Consider the following 17,742-nt stretch of genomic DNA (forward strand, 5'->3'; position numbering starts at 1 on the left):
CAAAGTTTTGCTTGAATGTAACGCACTTAAGTTTCGTGACCATTTCAACTGAAACTTTAGTACAACAATTCTATGTGACGCCCCAGACACATGCATCCACATTTTGTATATTTAGTCATAAAAATCCCTGCCAGTTTTCCTTTCAGACCCCTCTTCATCACTATTATTTTTTTTGAAACACCCAGCATCCCAATGCACAATCTACACAAGACCATGCAGGGAGATGTAGTATAAAGCTAAGTTCACATGTAGTTGTTTTGGATTTTTTATATCGCCTGCAGCAAAATCATAGTGTATGGAATTTTACAAAACCACATTCACACACTGCAGAAAAACTCAAATCTGCAGCATGCTCCATATGTCGCATATTTGTGTTCGATATTTGCAGTAGATTTCACTCTCAAACCTGCAGCAAAATACGCACGTAACGCATGTGGCTTTTGCAGTGGATTCAAAGTAAACGTGAAAACCTCTCCTTTCATAGCAGCCATTAATATCAGTGGTCATCCCTGTAATAACACTAAATGACCCTACACTGAGTGCATTTACCTACATACATATACATTTTATTATGAGTTATTAAATTGCTTTTTTTCATGTCACAATATTAAAAACACAAGCTGATGCTGAAGACTGTTCCCCGTAATATCGTTCTTTACAGGTTCCTCTTCTGCACTCTGTATATAATGCGGTCATAGAACTCTGTATTATTATAGTTCTATTATCCTTATTTGGTATTTTATGTTGTTTTTTTTTCCAGTATGTTAAAATGAATAATTGATTCCAACCATGTACAGTACATGTCTAAGTCCCAGTCTCCTGATGAAGCCGGGTTATACGGCGAAACACGTCAGAGGGATCGGCATGATTGGTCATTATAACTTGCGTATTGCCGACTTCTGTTCTGAACCTCGTAATTGTGTCCCTGATTCAGGGTGGGATTAGATAGAAGTAGATTTATTTGTAGTAGCAGTTTGAATGTTGTAATCAATTGTTCACTTTCATACACTGGTACAAAAAAAAAAAACAACAAAAAAACAGTTTATCGTATTTCTTCAGGTTTAGTCGTCCATGTAATACATGGACGGCCCGAGTCTGGCAGAGCGAGATGCTGCTGCTTGTTAGCGGCAACTCTGATCTTGCTCATAGATGGCGGTTCCGAGCAGGGGAGCCAATCTATGACATCCGTATGCCCGATTAGGTGACGGGACACCCCCTAAGACCATATTTACATAAGGTATGACAGATTTTTAACTTTTTGAATTTACATTCACACAGTGCAGTTGAAAACCTCATTTTTTTTTAGGGCATGCTATGTTATGAAAAAAAGCGTACCCTATAAACTGTTCTACCACAATTGAGGCAAAACTCTGACAGAAAAAAATCGGAATGTGACTACCTTAGGTATTGCTTTTTAATGTGTCAATCTGGAGGGCTCTTGGCCCACCTGTGGTTGCACCCAAAGTTGATTTTATACTGAAAAATGTTTTTAAAGAGGTATATGGACCCAAGATGAACCATGAAAAGAAGCCAAGTTTATGTGATTGTTGTTTTTAAATGTGTTTATTTTTTGTTGCTGCAGTTTTTCACAATTGCAACAAACACATGACAAATAAGGCACACTGCGGTTTAAAAAAACCAAAACCAAAAACACCTGTTTTTTTTAACTGCAAACATGTATGGAATTTTCTAAAATCGAAGAGAAAATCTTGCTTGCCCTAGGAATGTACATGTGGTTTTCACTTTTTAAAGAGACAGTGCACAGGAAGGTTAGATGTGCTGGGCAATAATCTTCTGTACCTTCCTCTACATATTCTAATTCAGGACATTTCTTTGGTACTTAAACAATAACGTTGGTTGTATTCATTACTTTTTTGCAATGGTGTGCTAGAAAATTCTGTCTATTGTTCCATCCCTGATTCAGGTTCTTTCCTGACCTTCCTGTGGACCTCCACCTGGTTCAACCTGATTTGATTACTAGCCTGTAAAAGAATTCCGTTTTTTTTACCTATTGCTTTGCCGGACTACAATTTAAGGGGCCAGGTGAATCATTGATAATAACATAGGAGGGAATCTAACAATATTTCCAAGCCAGTCTTCTGGTGTTGAAATTTCTCAAGCAACCTAAAATTCGCAAAAAAATTTACTTTTAGGCCGTTTACCCAGTTCCTGACACTTTAAAAAAAAAGTGGGCTGGGCTTAGCTAAAGTGGGAGTGGCCACCCCAGGCCGATACATTTACTATAATTTACGCCAGAAACTGGCTTGAACTATAGCGGAAGTCTATGCCAGTTCCTGGCTAGCGTTGAATTCATTCAGTCATGCACGGACAGCCAAAGATGCGACAAGTTTTTTAAGAGGCGTGTTGCATTTTACTTCAGCTTGATTTTTATTAAGAATGGCACAGTCTTAATACATATCCCCCTTAGACTTTGCATCTTCAGCCAATTCAGGGGCAACTCAGTGGGCTACCCCCTAGTTTCTGTGTATTGTATTGCCAGTTTTCAAGTTCTCTCAATTTATTTAAAATCCATTATTAAAAGGTGTTTCGGTTTTTAATAAATATCAGTTACTAGTAGAAACATATTCTACATTACAATTGTGGTGAATTTGGTCTGTAAATCTAGTAATATTTATCAAAAACTATAGAACCTCTTCATAATATGAAGTTGTGTTTCAATGTTTGTCTTCTGGAAGAAGGATATTGCTCTCTGGCATCATGCCCCCTTAATTACCAGTGAACATTAATAAACATGCCCCTTCCCCTCTTCTTGTAAAGGTCTCCAAACAGCGAAATGCACTTAGGCGAGTGGAAGTAAAGTCCAAAGATGTACATTACAACATGCCAGTTGCCAGGTACATACAATTTATTTATTAACGGACGGCAATCAGATTGTCTAACATGTGACATTTTTTGTTTTCCGTCCTTCACAGGACCAATGGTAGCTTGATAAAACTAGTAACCCGTCAATACATTACAGGATTCTGCATCAGATAACTTTCGGGATGATATAGAAAACAATACCTCTCTTGAGACCTTTCTCTCATCGTGCAGGTCAGTTTTATTTCCTACCAGCGCAATGACCATCTCTCCACTGATGAAACATTTCTGTAGCTCCTGAAGCCAAAGCTGAGCTCTGCTGAATGTCTCCTAAAAGTAAAATAACAGTTAAGGCTATGTTCACAAATGTATTTACATTTATAAATTACAAGCATTAACACAAAGTCATTAAATCTCGGACAACCCCTTTAAGGCTTCACCAAGTGGAGCACTAAATGACCCTACACGGAGTGCGTTTACCTATATACATATACATTTTATTAGGAGTTATTAAATTGCTTTTTTTCGGTGGAGCAGAATAAGGGAATAACGGAAGCAGCGGTTCTGTTGCACGACGGACACCACCGGCGGCCGACGGAACCCATGGACTTTAAAAGATTGTGTCGGCTTTCCGTCGGGGTGTCCATTGTTTTTGTGAAGGAGTTAGGGCCTGTTCACATCAGCGTTCGGTTTCCGTTGATGGGTTCCGTCAGAGGAACCCATCAACAAAAAGGCAAACGGAAACCTTAGCTTCCGATTGAATTACCATTGACTTCATTGATAATGCTTCGTTGCTAATGGTTTCCGCTTGTCTTCGTTTTTTTGACGGAATCAATAGCGCATTGGACTGCACTATTGTTTCTGCCAGAAAAAAATTGAATCCTTACGGAACGGAGACAAACGGAAACCGTTAGCAACGGAAGCATTACCATTGAAATCAATGGTAATGCAAACGGAAGCTATGGTTTCCGTTTGCCTTTCCATTGATGGTTTCCTCAGACAGAAAAGGTCTGACAAAACCCATCAACGGAAACCGAACGCGGATGTGAACACAGCCTAGAGTTCACACAGAGTTTTTTGCAGGAGGAAAATCTGCCTCAAAATTCAGTTTGGAATTTTGAGGCAGATTCTGTTCTGCCTGCACGCCGATTTTCCCTGCGTTTTTTGCCTGCGGCCATTGAGCGACGTGGGCATAAAACGCAGCGAAATAAGCTTTCTCTGCCTCCCATTGATGTCAATTTGAGGTCCGAGGCGTAAACGCCCGAAGATAGTGCCTGTCCCTTCTTTTTCTGAAATCAATGGGAGGCATTTTCAGCCGTTTTTTGGCGCGTTTTGCGGCACAGTTTCCGCGTTAAAAAACTAGAGTTACGAGAATTAGAGACGATATAAAAACTGAATAAATGTTTGCTTCAAGTTGATTTGTAAAAATTTTTACTAGTACAATTCATGAGACACAAGTTAACCTACCTCTCACCTCTTCCCACGTAGTATGCAGCAAACGAGTTAGATTAATGGCAATAAATTGCTTTCCTGCTGTTTGCATGTTGGTCTTCTCACATATGCACTTGGCCACTCCTTCCCCAGTTCTGCTTTGTGCCAGACCACCCCTTTAACAGCTGTATGTGCCAAACCATTCCTTCTACAATTCTTGAATGTGCTAGTTATATGTTCCAACATGTTCCAATGTGCCAGACCTCAACTTCCCCAGTTCTTCCATGTACCACTCCTTCCACAGTTATCCAATGTGACAGACAACTACTTCCACGACTCTCCTATGTGCCAGGCCACTCCTTACCCAGTTCTCCCTTGTGCAAAAACACTCCTTAATATCTCTATTATGCACCAAACCAAATGTGCCAGATTACCCCTTCCGCAAAACTCCAATGTGCCAGACAACTACTTCCACAGCCCCCTATATGCCACTCCTTCCACAGTTCTCCTATGTGCCAGACAACTCCAGCCACAAATCTTCAATGTGCCAGACCAATCCTTCCACTGCCCTAGTGTTTGGGACAATCAGTTCGAGAACACTATAGTCCACTGTACTACTAGACGTTAGAAACAATTCCCCATGCCATTTGCAGATTTTTGCTGAAACATCAAAAATGCTGGAGTGAAATTTAAACGCCAACATATATTAAACATATATAGTACAAAATAACTAGATAACCACATATTTTGAAAGCTTCTTTAGAGTTGCGTGAGGGCATATGTATTAAATTGTGCTAAATATACAGTACTACATTAAGAGATTGTAATGCCAAGATATATTTACAGGACAATGAGCAAACAAATGACATTTGAAGCTTCAGCAGAGCTGTGGACGCCTGCCCTAATCTTACAGAAGATCCACAGTTCTAACTATACTCTTGATGTAATACAGGGAACTCTGCCAGTACTCTCCACACTTGCTGGGAATGAATGATCTTCTTCCTTTGTGTTAATGTTATTGAATTTCCAATATTTCATTATTATATTAAGAAAGTCAGCCTAAGTGAAGAAAACTATCTTGTAGGTTCAGCTAAAATAGTGGGCATGCTCAAAAGGCTGTAATAAAAAAACAAACCTTAGTGAGCATAGACTCACAAACTATCTATAGTCTGTTTGCACACATTGGTGGCTATGCAGTATGTATATAGTACTACTGACTAGGCTTAATTTTTGTGCCATGAATTAGCATTAGTTTTGCTCCATCAGGTTTTTAATGGTTTTGACGAGCGGAGTCGATACTTGCCATTTATATTAGATAAATGTTGGGGAATCCCACAGGTTTCCTATCGATGTGTATGGAGCAGGCTGACTGTTCTTCAATGTCACGAGAAACAAGGATTTCTGGATTTCAACATGCCTGATCCTTTGTTGATATGCATTGTCTAATATCTGACAGTACCTTTCATTAAAATAAGCACGCACACTTGATCTGAGCTTTTATGTTTATTTGGGAGTTGGGTGTGGGGAATGGATGATGTAGCTATCTAAGGGCCTGTTCACATCAATGCTGGCTTCCATTCATCTGGTCCCTTCAACCTTTCCATCAGAGGAACAGATGAACAGAAAGCCAAACGTAAACGATCGCTTACGTTTGTATTACCATTGATTTGAATAGTATTTTTTTTTCTTTCAGTTAGTGTCAGTTTGCCTCCGTTCCACAAGGTTTCCATGTTTTTTTTCTTCACGGCAACAATAGCGTAGTCGACTACGCTATTGTTTCTGTGGCAAAAAAAACAGAACGGAGGCAAACGGACACCTTCTGAAAGAAAAAAATACCATTGAAATCAATGGTAATAAACGGAAGCGATAGTTTCCATTTGGCTTTCCGTTCATCTGTTCCTCTGACGGAAAGGTTAAATGGAACAGATGAGCAGAAACGTTTTGTGTCTTTGTAACTTAATGTCATGGAGCATCAGTGTATTTTTAGGCTTTGCTATGCTGTGTGAACATACACAGTAATGCTACTCCCTCTCAGAGCTAGGAAATTATCAAAACTAGAGAGAATTTATTTTAGAAAATCTTCATATTGCTCTGGATTCTGTAGATCTGCTAATAAGTTTTAGCGGCAGTTCTTTGCTGGTCAGTAATAGATTACTGTATAATGCAATGCCTTGCTGATCTGTGATATTTACTGTTAAGTCCTTGTTCGTATGTTGTCACTGTCCATTATTCAGTGGACAGTCGCATCCAGAGCTTGAAAACAAGCGTGTTTGACATCTTTCTAGCACCTGTCCTTTCAAAAGAGATTATTGCGGGAAAAGAGAACATACTCTATACTGTCCCAGTGCCTTTCAGTCAATATAAAAAATTTAATTGTGCTAAAATCTAACTAAAATAGTGCTTTGACCCTCATAAGGGTTGTTATGGACCCCATGACGGTTGCACTAAATATAAAAATATCCCCCAGTGTCAACCCTGGTGAAAACGCAATGAGTTTACCTTGGAAGTAATATCATAAACCAGCAGGGCAGCACTGGCACCACGATAGTATAGATGGCACACACTATGGTATCTCTCCTGTCCAGCAGTATCCCATATCTCAAAGTCTAGACTTTTGCCCTGGAGATAAACTCTCTGTGAGAAAAAGGCACCTGCCACAAAGAGACAAAAAGAGAAAAATATATAGAACAGAATATGCAAAGGTGAAAAGTGTTTGTATTGCTTTAACTATAATCAGGTTTAATTGCCAATTAGACTCAGATAATAAAGTGGGTACATGTAATTGTACAGTTTGGGCAACTCTTGGTCACATTCCAGGTCAGGGGCGCTACCTTATCCGCTGGGTCATACCACTACACTACGGAAATATGGGTAAGCATAATATGGAGGTTATGTTAGGTCATTCAGACTTTATTTACACTGTTTACGCTTATTTGGTGTAGACTCTAACCTTACTGCTTGTTTCACCTGACACATTTTCTATCTGTGCATACCTTGCTGGCTTAGGATAAAAGATAGATGTGTTCTTTGGTATACTCTATTTTGTTTACCTATATCTGTGATATACTGTGTCATATTGTGATCCAGTTATAAAGACCTGTTTTAGATTCTCATGCTTTTTGATTTGTAATAAAGATTTTTTATTTTCAACTTTCTTTTGATATTTATGGACTTCTTGTTTCTCTTGTTTATATACTCACCCTGTTAGAAGTTGCTCCTATGGGGTGAAGGGATATATAGGTGCTGTGATGAATGGTTCAATTACTTATATTCTCTGTATTAATTTAGATTATGAATTCTTTAGCAGGATTCCGGATTTTGCAGAGATGTAATTTATATTCCACCTGCAATGACCTTCTCCCCCGGTTTCAAGAAATATAGAACTACTGTAAAAATTATTAAAATATGTTTAAATAATTCCATTTTGTGTAGCCTCCATCCTGCATGGAGACTCCATTTTGTATTCCAAAGAATCCAATTTTGTGAATGAGAAGTTATTGTTCCTTTAATACAAGTATATTAATGCTATTTCTTAGCTATGTGTCTCCTTGGTTCTTATCTAAAGTTTGTTGCAAGAGATGAGATGCGTAATGACCTCAAAACCAACAAAAAAAATTCTTCCATAAGGAATGGAATGGGAGGGAGATAAGAGTTCACTCTGGCCTGGAGGAAAAAGGATACTTTTAGTAGGAGAGAACAAGCTCATAAAGATAGTATTGTATTCTTGTCAGAGAATTTGCAGGTGTTAAGTCTGATGTAAAGCATCTAATGAAAAATTATAATATTACATTTGAATTGTATTGTATGTCTGTGATTGACTCAATACGAAATATTCTCATTCTATGCTATTGGCTGAATAAGAATTATTGTCATATTGTAAATGATTGGCTGAAATGTATTTATTAATAAAAGATATTATTGTAATTGCTTGATCAATAAACGTCAGAGGAGTATTTTTGAGCATACAAGCAGTGTCTAGGTGTCTCTTACTTCTCTCCAATATAACCCATGATTTGGATCTGGATAAGTTCCCTGAGTGAGTATCGGTTGATACACTCATCTAAATTTTCAGTCTAATATATTTTGGGCCATGATTGCTTCAACAGTACTGAGAAGCGCATACAAGCTTCAACTTCAGTGCCGGAATCAGGTCTGATAACGTCAGTTTCCGTTCTTTCTAGACATCAAATATCATGGGCAGCCACTATTTTTATGGACAGATTAGAAAAACAAAAAAAATAATCATTCGAAGCAATACCAGCTTCTACAAAAATCGTGGATCCCTTTAATAGACATAAGTCAACTATCTTATGGACTGTCCTTGAATTTACAGACGATTGACATCTGTGGTGTTAGTTTTGACAGCGACAGCACTGAGAATGATCGCCAAAGAGGAATTCCAGAAAATCGTTCCTATCGTGGGGACCCCCAACAATTTATCATTAAATTATTAACATCCCCACAGTAGCCTATATGAATGCAATACACTGATAGAGGTCAGTACGCACTATGTTCATTTTGAATGCTATATAACCAAGAATAAGTCTCTCCCCTGCAATTACAATACCTGAGACCAACACTGAGGGTCTAAATTTGAAAATACAGAATAACTCAAAGTGAGCTATTGCTTAGTTATATGCATTTTAATTTTCTGGAAGTCTGAAATATTCTTATATTTTGGAAAAACCTCAGATATACCCAGCATGGGTCCAGACTCATCATGCCACAAAAATAAGATTCTTACTAAAATGTATCAGAGGTCAGGGGCGTAGCTAGGGGCGGGCAGGCGGGGCATGTGCCCCGGGCGCAGCTTAGAGGGGGGCGCCAGAGCCACCTCCTCCTGCACTATAATTGTACTGGTGTCTATAGGACACAGGTACAATTAGAAGCAATGACTGACCGGGCACGTTCCGTGCCCGGCCATTCAGCGCCTTTCCACGAGTGAAGCGACTGCTACTTTTTGTACCAGTGACGCTTCCGTCGATGAAAGGCGCTGACTGACTGACAGGGAAAGTCATCCTGCCCAGCCAATCAGCGCCTTTCATAGACGCTGCGTACAACCCCCTGGAGACCTGCGCAGAAGAGAGCAGGTCTCCATGGCTGCCGGACGGCGTGGGAGCGGGAATAAGGTGAGTTTGAATATTTTATTTTATTTTTTTTTAAATTGTAATAGAAGTGTGTGGCTGTATCTGCGGGGGGGGGGACTTTGTCTACACGGGGGGGGGGCTTTATCTACGGGGGGCTTTATCTATGGGGGTGTCTATCTACAGGGGGGGCTATATACTGGGATGGGCTATCTATGGAGCACCATATACAGGGGTGGGCTATAGCTACTTTATAGCCCACCCCTGTATATAGCCCACCCCTGTAGATATAGCCCCCCTGTAGATATAGCCCCCCTGTAGATATAGCCCCCCTGGATATAGCCCACCCCTGTATATAGCCCCCCTGTAGATATAGCCCACCCCTGTAGATATAGCCCACCCCTGTAGATATAGCCCACCCCTGTAGATATAGCCCACCCCTGTAGATATAGCCCACCCCTGTAGATATAGCCTACCTCTGTAGATATAGCCCACCCCTGTAGATATAGTCCCCCTGAAGATATAGCCCACCCCTGTATATAGTATCACACAAATAGCTCCCCCTATAGTGCACCACAGAAATCCCACCCCTGTATATAGCCCCCTTGTATATAGTGCTCCACAGATAGCCCACCCCTGTATATAGTATATACAGGGGTGGGCCATCTGTGGAGCACTATACACAGGGGTGGACTATCTAGTGGAGCACTATATACAGGGGTGGACTATATGTACAAGAGGGCTATATACAGGGGTGGGCTATCTGTGAAACACTATATACAGGGTGGACTATATGTGGAGCACTATATACAGGGGTGGGTTATATCTACAGGGGGGCTACATACATGGTTGGGCTATCTGTGGAGCACTATATACAGGGGTAGGCTATATCTACAGGGGGGCTATATACAGGGTTGGGCTATATCTACAGGGGGGCTATATACAGGGGTGGGCTATATCTACAGGGGGGCTATCTGTAGAGCACGATATACAGGGGGCTATAAACAGGGTTAGGCTATACGTGGAGCACTATATACAGGGGGCTATATACAGGGTTGGGCTATACGTGGAGCACTATATACAGGGCTGGGCTATATCTACAGGGGGCTATATACAGGGGTGGGCTATCTGTGGAGCACTATATACAGGGGGCTATATACAGGATTGGGCTATACGTTGAGCACGATATACAGGGCTAGGCTATATCTACAGGGGGCTGTATACAGGGGTGGGCTATCTGTGAAGCACTATATACAGGGGTAGGCTATATCTACAGGGGGCTATATACAGGGGTGGGCTATCTGTGGAGCACTATATACAGGGTTGGGCTATATCTACAGGGGGGCTATATACAGGGGTGGGCTATCTGTAGAGCACTATATACAGGGGGCTATATACAGGGTTGGGCTATACATGGAGCCCTATATACAGGGGGCTATATACAGGATTGGGCTATACGTGGAGCACTATATACAGGGCTGGGCTATATCTACAGGGGGCTATATACAGGGGTGGGCTATATGTAGAGCACTATAGGGGGAGTTATTTGTGGGACACTATATACAGGGGTGGGCTATATGGGGGCACTATTTACAGGGGGCTCTATGGCAGGCACTATCTACAGGGGGCACAGTGTGTGTGTGTGTGTGTGTGTGTGTGTGTGTGTGTGTGTGTGTGACAGTGTATGGTGCTATTATAATTAGAGGTGCAGTGTATGGCGCTATTATATTTAGGGGCGTAGTGTGTGGTATAATGATAACTTTATATTTATTTATAGGTGCAGAAATGTTGATAAAGTGAGAAGCTGAAGACATGTGAGCGGCAAACTGCAGAAATGGGCTGTGACCGGGAGAAGTCATCATAGAGGTCTGGACCGGATGGAGAAAAAGAACTAGAATCTGACTTGTCACCGGTGAGTCACTTAATGTAAATATTTATTCTGCCTCTAATCAGCACTGTAGTTACTGTATGATCTGCAGTGAGATGATGGGTGGAATGATTATGATATGATTTCTTTTTTGTGAAATAGCAACTCCCAGCATATCCTTATCATTCTTCGGGCCATGCTGGGAGCTGTCGTTTTACGCTGTACACACCTATACGGCAGGGGTTGCACTAAATTGAGCTGTATTTGTGCTGGTGCTGTATTTATGTACTGAGCTTGGTTCTGGTGTTTTGTATAGAACTATATTGCTTGTAAAATGTACAAATTATTTTATGCTCGCGTTACATAAAAAGAAATGACATGTCGATTGGTAGAGAAAACAAACATGGCGAGGGGGAAGGAAATGTCGGGAAAGAGGTTTGGGGGGGGGGGGGGGTGCCAAACTGAATCTTTGCCCCGGGTGCTGGAGAACCTAGCTACGCCTCTGCCGAGGTGCATGGTGTATGATAAATTTGTTGCATCTAATTAGACATGTTAGACACTTTTCTCTTCCTTATACCACCTCTTCGTTGGCTTAGTTCATGCCAGTTTTTTGCTTCAAAATTTTGACGCAATTTTAGTGCACGGTGTTGCATTTTAAGCCACGCCCTTTGTTAGACCACACCCCCTTGTGGAGCATGTCTAAAACAGTTAATAAATGTAGCGCACGACATGTACGGCAGAAAATCTGCCTCAGTGGCTTTTCAGAGTTTGCCTCCACGTTTAGAGGGCGGCAGATTTTCCGCACTGAAAATCTACAGACTAGAGTACAATACATATGAATAGGGTCTTCAAAACCCCATTCACATGCAGTGGAGTTGTCTGCTGCAGATTTGAAGGCATGCTGCAGTTTTGCCATGGATTTTCACTGTGGAAGAACAGTATATGGACCTTTTACTCTCTCTGCTTGATAAGAGTGAGGAGTTGTCACAGAGAACTTCACTTGTGGGTTTCTATACAATATCCTTCACTGCAGTACCACTCCACTGGTTAGACTAGGACTACACAGCGACATTATGTTGGGTGACCAAAATATTTGTGTGACACAGTCTCTTGCATGGAATTGTTGTCATAGTAAAGACGTGTCTAAACTCACTCTTGCAACAGCGAATCTGAACTCAAATTCTACATTGCAAAAGGTGAATCTGTGGACAAATTAACAAATTTGACACCTCTGAGTAGAAAACACTATTGCAATGGAGTTACACTTTAAAATGAAGATCTAGTTTACACCGCGATCCACATTATTATGCACATTGGATTGAAGTGTCATAAGCATTTAATTATTAGTTTTTCAATTAAACTCATGGATGGTATTGTGTCTTAGGGCTCTTTGGATGATTGTAACCAATCTCAGACACCTGTGATAATTACTCTGCCAGGTGTGCCCAATCGAAGGAAAACTACTTAAGAAGGATGTTCCACATTATTAAGCAGGCCACAGGTTTCAAGCAATATGGGAAAGAAAAAGGATCTCTCTGCTGCCGAAAAGCGTGAAATTGTCCAAGGCATTGCACTAGGTATGAAAACATTGGATATTTCAAGAAAACTTAAGCGTGATCATCGTACTGTGAAAAGATTTGTGGCTGATTCAGAGCACAGACGGGTTCGTTCAGATAAAGGCATAATGAGGAAGGTTTCTGCCAGACAAATTAATAGGATTAGGAGAGCAGCTGCTAAAATGCCATTGCAAAGCAGCAAACAGGTATTTGAAGCCGCTGGTGCCTCTGGAATCCCGCGAACCTCAAGGTGTAGGATCCTCCAGAAGTTTGCAAGTGTGCATAAAGCTATTATTCGGTCACCCCTAAACAATACTCACAAGCAGAAACGGTTGCAGTGGGCTCAGAAATACATGAAGACTAATTTTCAAACCGTGCTGTTTACTGATGAGTACCGTGCAACCCTGGATGGTCCAGATGGATGGAGTAGTGGATGGTTGTTGAATGGCCACCATGTCCCAACAAGGCTGCGACGTCAGCAAGGAGGTGGCAGAATCATGTTTTGTGCTGGAATCATGGGGGGAGAGCTGGTAGGCCCCTTTAGGGTCCCTGACGGTGTGAAAATGACCTCTGCAAAGTACGTAGAGTTTATGACTGACCACTTTCTTCCGTGGTACAAAAAGAAGAACCGTGCCTTCCGTAGCAAAATTATCTTCATGCATGACAATGCACCATCTCATGCTGCAAAGAATACCTCTGTATCATTGGCTGCTATGGGCATAAAAAGGAGAGAAACTCATGATGTGGCCCCCATGTTCTCCTGACCTCAACCCTATTGAGAACCTTTGGAGCATCCTCAAGCAAAATATCTATGAGGGTGGGAGGCAGTTCACATCAAAACAGAAGCTCTGGGAGGCTATTCTGACATCCTGCAAAGATATTCAAGCAGAAACTGTCCAAATACTCACAAATTCAATGGATGCAAGAATTGTGAAGGTGATATCAAAGAAGGGGTCCTATGTTAACATGTAACTTGGCCTGTTAAGTTTTTTTTGATTGAAAGAGCTTTTGATTAATGTAAATATGACCTCCTGATGCTGCAAATTCAACAAATTACCATTTTAGTTCTCTTTACAACCTTTAAAATGTTTTGATCTCTGTTGTGCATAATAATTTGAAACAGTGCATTTTGAGTTTTTTACTTCTAAAAAAACAAAAACTGTTATCATTAGGAGATTTGTTCAATAAAATTTGCATTATACTCCAACGGTTGATGGCTTGAAGATTATACTGACTGTCATTTGCATCGACTATTTAGGAAAATCAGCTAAATATAACATTTGCATAATAATTACTATCGGAATTGCTGCCTTTGCAAGCTGGAGTAATGCAGTAAAAAGCCTAAATGGTTGCAGAGATTTTTTAAGTTCCCCTCCATTGGATGGATTTTGCGGAATACAGGCTGTTTATGGCAAGGTGCACACATAGGCTCTAGTGATGTGATAACAGGCATTGAAGTCTCTGTCATTATTATATTCCCAGATTATAGGTTGTTATACAGAGGGGCAGCAGAGGGAAATTCAGCACTCTCTGTAGTGCTTTTTATTGAATTGCTCCAGCACGTAAAGGGAGTGATTCTAAGAATATTGACAATGTTGTCAATACAAGTCCCTATAATGTAAATGGATAGCAAAACCAAACAGGGCTGGATTATATGTAGGGCAAAAGGAGCAAATGCCTCAAGGCCCTCACCATCCAGGGACCTTCACAACCATTCTCACCAGGATCGAATTACAAGTCTCTAAGGGTTCTTTTACACCGGCCAATTTCGTCTGTAAAACCGAGTGTCGATCAATGAGACAGCTCGTTGATTGGCGCTCGGTTGCTCCGTTCACAAAGAGCTATGATCAGTAATGCATGGGGACGAGCGATCATTACTATGATCACTCGTCACCATGCATTTCCATCATGTCGGCAGATGTCGGCAGCATCATGTCGGCAGTAATATTTCATGCAGTATAAACCATACAATTAGCCGATGAACTAGCATATGATCAGGAACGAGCGTTAATATGAACACTCATTTGCCTGATCATTGGCCCGTGTAAAAGAGCCTTTATGCTTGGCTTGAAAACTATGACCCGAGACCTGTTACCAGAGCATTCAGTGTATGGAGGTGTTATTAGGGCACTGATTGGCAATATTATCAGGGCACTCTATGGCTTTATTGAAATTTGTGCATTGTGGTAGCATTGTTTAGACACTGCATGTTATTGTTACTTGCTAATTTTATGGTAGTTTGGAAAAAACTATTGTGATTTTATAATATATCGGAGCTGTATAATTTTCATATTTGACTTATGGTCTAGTTTTCCTCAGCTATTTTACAGATTTCCAAAATAATACATATGGGTCACATACACACATTTTTGCCCAGGGGCCTCCCCAGTCCTTTATCTGGCCCTAAAACCAGATTTTCTCGTTATACTTCATTACTTTGTTTTTATTTATTTTTGAATTGGTACTGCAGACATAGATCCTGGTCTTAAATAATAAAGAAATATTGCTGGAAATATAAAGAAATATTGCTGGAAATATGTGCTACTTCGAATTCATTTTACATTTATTAATTGCAAGCACAATACCATAGGAGTTTCCCGCTTTCTCTTTCCTCCTTACATTAGATCATATACTGAGGTAACTTACATCCTGTAGTAGAGACGGTTTCGTGAAAATCATCTCTTATATACCTAAGGACCAGACTTGATTTTCCCACATCAGTGTTCCCTAATACCACCAGTTTGAAGACATAAGCTGTCGGTCCCTCGGAGGTTGATTCCACAGCCCGCTCCATCTGTACAATATAATATAACACAGTATGAGCTGTTGAAAGTGTGAGTTTATAGTCATGAACTTCAACACTATATCATACAGTAACCTGCAGGGACTTCCAAGCAGAAGTAAGAAGCAACATACTATAGCTAGTTTTTTCATCCCCCTCTTGTTGTCCAGGTGACCTCTACAAGAAAAGCAGTGTTAGTCACCTGTACCACGCAGGGGAACATGAGAAGGATATTAAACATTTAAAAGGACTATACGATACATTAAACGGTTCTATGTATAGTCATATTGTAGTAGTAGTATAGTAATAAATAAGGTTAAAGCGACTGTCCAGTAGGGAGTTTAATAGTGATATGTAAGTCAGTACCGACAGGTGATGCTTTCCTGATATTTATTTTCCTCAGTGCTTGCTGCTTGGCTGCTTTTTAGAGTCCCAAAACTCCTCTTATTTGAGACATATAATGATAGAATGATGATAAAGTATAGACTACTATACCACCAATGAACATTAAAGGGGTTGTCCCACAAAACACATGTATCCCCTATCCACGGGATAGGGGATACATGTGTGATCGCTGAGTGTCCGACAGCTGGGACCCCCAGCAATAAAGAGAACGGGAGACCGAAAGCCCTCCTGACGTGCTCCATGAGAAGCATGGGACTTCCTGGGTCTGTGTCCGGCAGCCTCATAGAAATGAATGGAGCGCCGGTCGCGCTTGTGTGCATGCTTCTCATGGAGCACTTCGGGGGACTTTCTGTTCCTCGTTCTCCTTATCACTTGGGGTCCCATCGGTCGGATCCCCAGTGATCCCACATATATCCCCTATCCTGTGGATAGGGGGTACATGTGTTTTGTGGGACAACCCCTTTAAGGCTATGTTCACATGAGGAAAACCCTGACTTGTTCTTGGGCAAAAATCTGCGTAAAATTCGATGCTGACCCTTGTATTTCTGCCACGGTTTTGCTGTAAAACCAGCCGCGTTTCTGCATGCAGATTAGCCTAATTTAATGGAGCTAATCTGAGTGTGGCTATCTGACCCTGTTTTCGTAGCAGAATACACCACGGAAACCGCATCAACAAGTGACATAAAAATTCTGCCCTGTATAAACAATAACAATAGCAATCGTTTGACTAAATAACCACAAATATCTTGGAATGAAGCATTTTGACCTTCATTCTTTCTACTGAGTGCTAGGATTGTTCTTTATACATCCAATTTGTGGGGTAGCCAACCCGAACCCTTACAGTATCTGAACACTCCATTCAGGAGTCCAGCCCATCTTTTCTTCTCTACCGTATAAACAATAGGCAATTGAAGACAATGGAAGGCTTTTTACAAGCTTTTGTCATGCTGATGGATATCAGGTAACTGCTGCACATATACCGAGGCAAACGGGAGAGCCTGGAGTCTTGCTTTAAAATGAAGGAGCGCATGTAGCAGTTATATGTTTTGCTATAAACTATATAATAGTTCAGCACACCTGTACAGGAAGAGATGTCCATATCTCTCCATGACACTATAAATGCACAGTATCTTGTCAATGAAGAAAATAAAAGCCTATACGGATGAACAGAATATAAACATCCCCCACCGCAGTTCATGTTTGCATGTATGTACAGTATACGACATGTGCTCTGTCATTCGATCTCTATTGGTATCAATCCATGGAACTCCATGGTCTGTCCATCTGATAACAATTCCTAGTCAATGACCTCAAGGCCTGATAAGAGATGCAAAGTGGAGTACACATTGGCAGCACTAGATATGCCGTTGCTGATATGAACCATAATCATACAAGAAGACATTAAAGATATATTTACGTTTAGGTAACAAATACTAAAATCTGAAATCGGGATATTACGGACTTGTTTGAGACCACAAGACTCATGGCGCTATAAGAAAAGAGACGTCTGTCTGCTATGACAGATTCACCTGAATACTACTCTATTTTACCTACTGTACGTTGTGGCACACCTTTACTGTACTGCATATATCATTGCCTTTATACACGTTAGGGCACTAGAACTGTATGTAATTGCTATTCTTGACACATGATTTATCAAGCACCCAACTTCACATGTTCTAGTGCTTCTACGATTTATATCGATTGTCAGTTCACCTGTTCCAGTGACCTGCTGCCCTCAGTACATCATGTAGGGGAATGGTCGATGACTCAGAAGAAACTTCTCAAGAATTCTCC

At 40.8% G+C, this 17,742-nt stretch overlaps 1 protein-coding gene across 1 annotated transcript in view; it reads right to left on the reverse strand.

Annotated features, from left to right (window-relative positions):
* The window catches only part of RAB17 (RAB17, member RAS oncogene family), a 22,662-nt gene extending 4,920 nt beyond the window's left edge, over window positions 1-17,742 (reverse strand). Inside the window, exons 1-4 of the mRNA XM_075831510.1 lie at window positions 17,662-17,742; window positions 15,405-15,552; window positions 6,751-6,902; window positions 3,025-3,150 (exon numbers count right to left, since the gene is read on the reverse strand). Of these exons, the coding sequence (XP_075687625.1) occupies window positions 3,025-3,150; window positions 6,751-6,902; window positions 15,405-15,552 (426 nt within the window). The 5' untranslated portion in view covers window positions 17,662-17,742. The remainder of the gene's footprint in view (window positions 1-3,024; window positions 3,151-6,750; window positions 6,903-15,404; window positions 15,553-17,661) is intronic.

Source organism: Rhinoderma darwinii, chromosome 6 (genome assembly GCF_050947455.1).
Source record: "Rhinoderma darwinii isolate aRhiDar2 chromosome 6, aRhiDar2.hap1, whole genome shotgun sequence".
Classification (NCBI taxonomy): domain Eukaryota; kingdom Metazoa; phylum Chordata; class Amphibia; order Anura; family Rhinodermatidae; genus Rhinoderma; species Rhinoderma darwinii.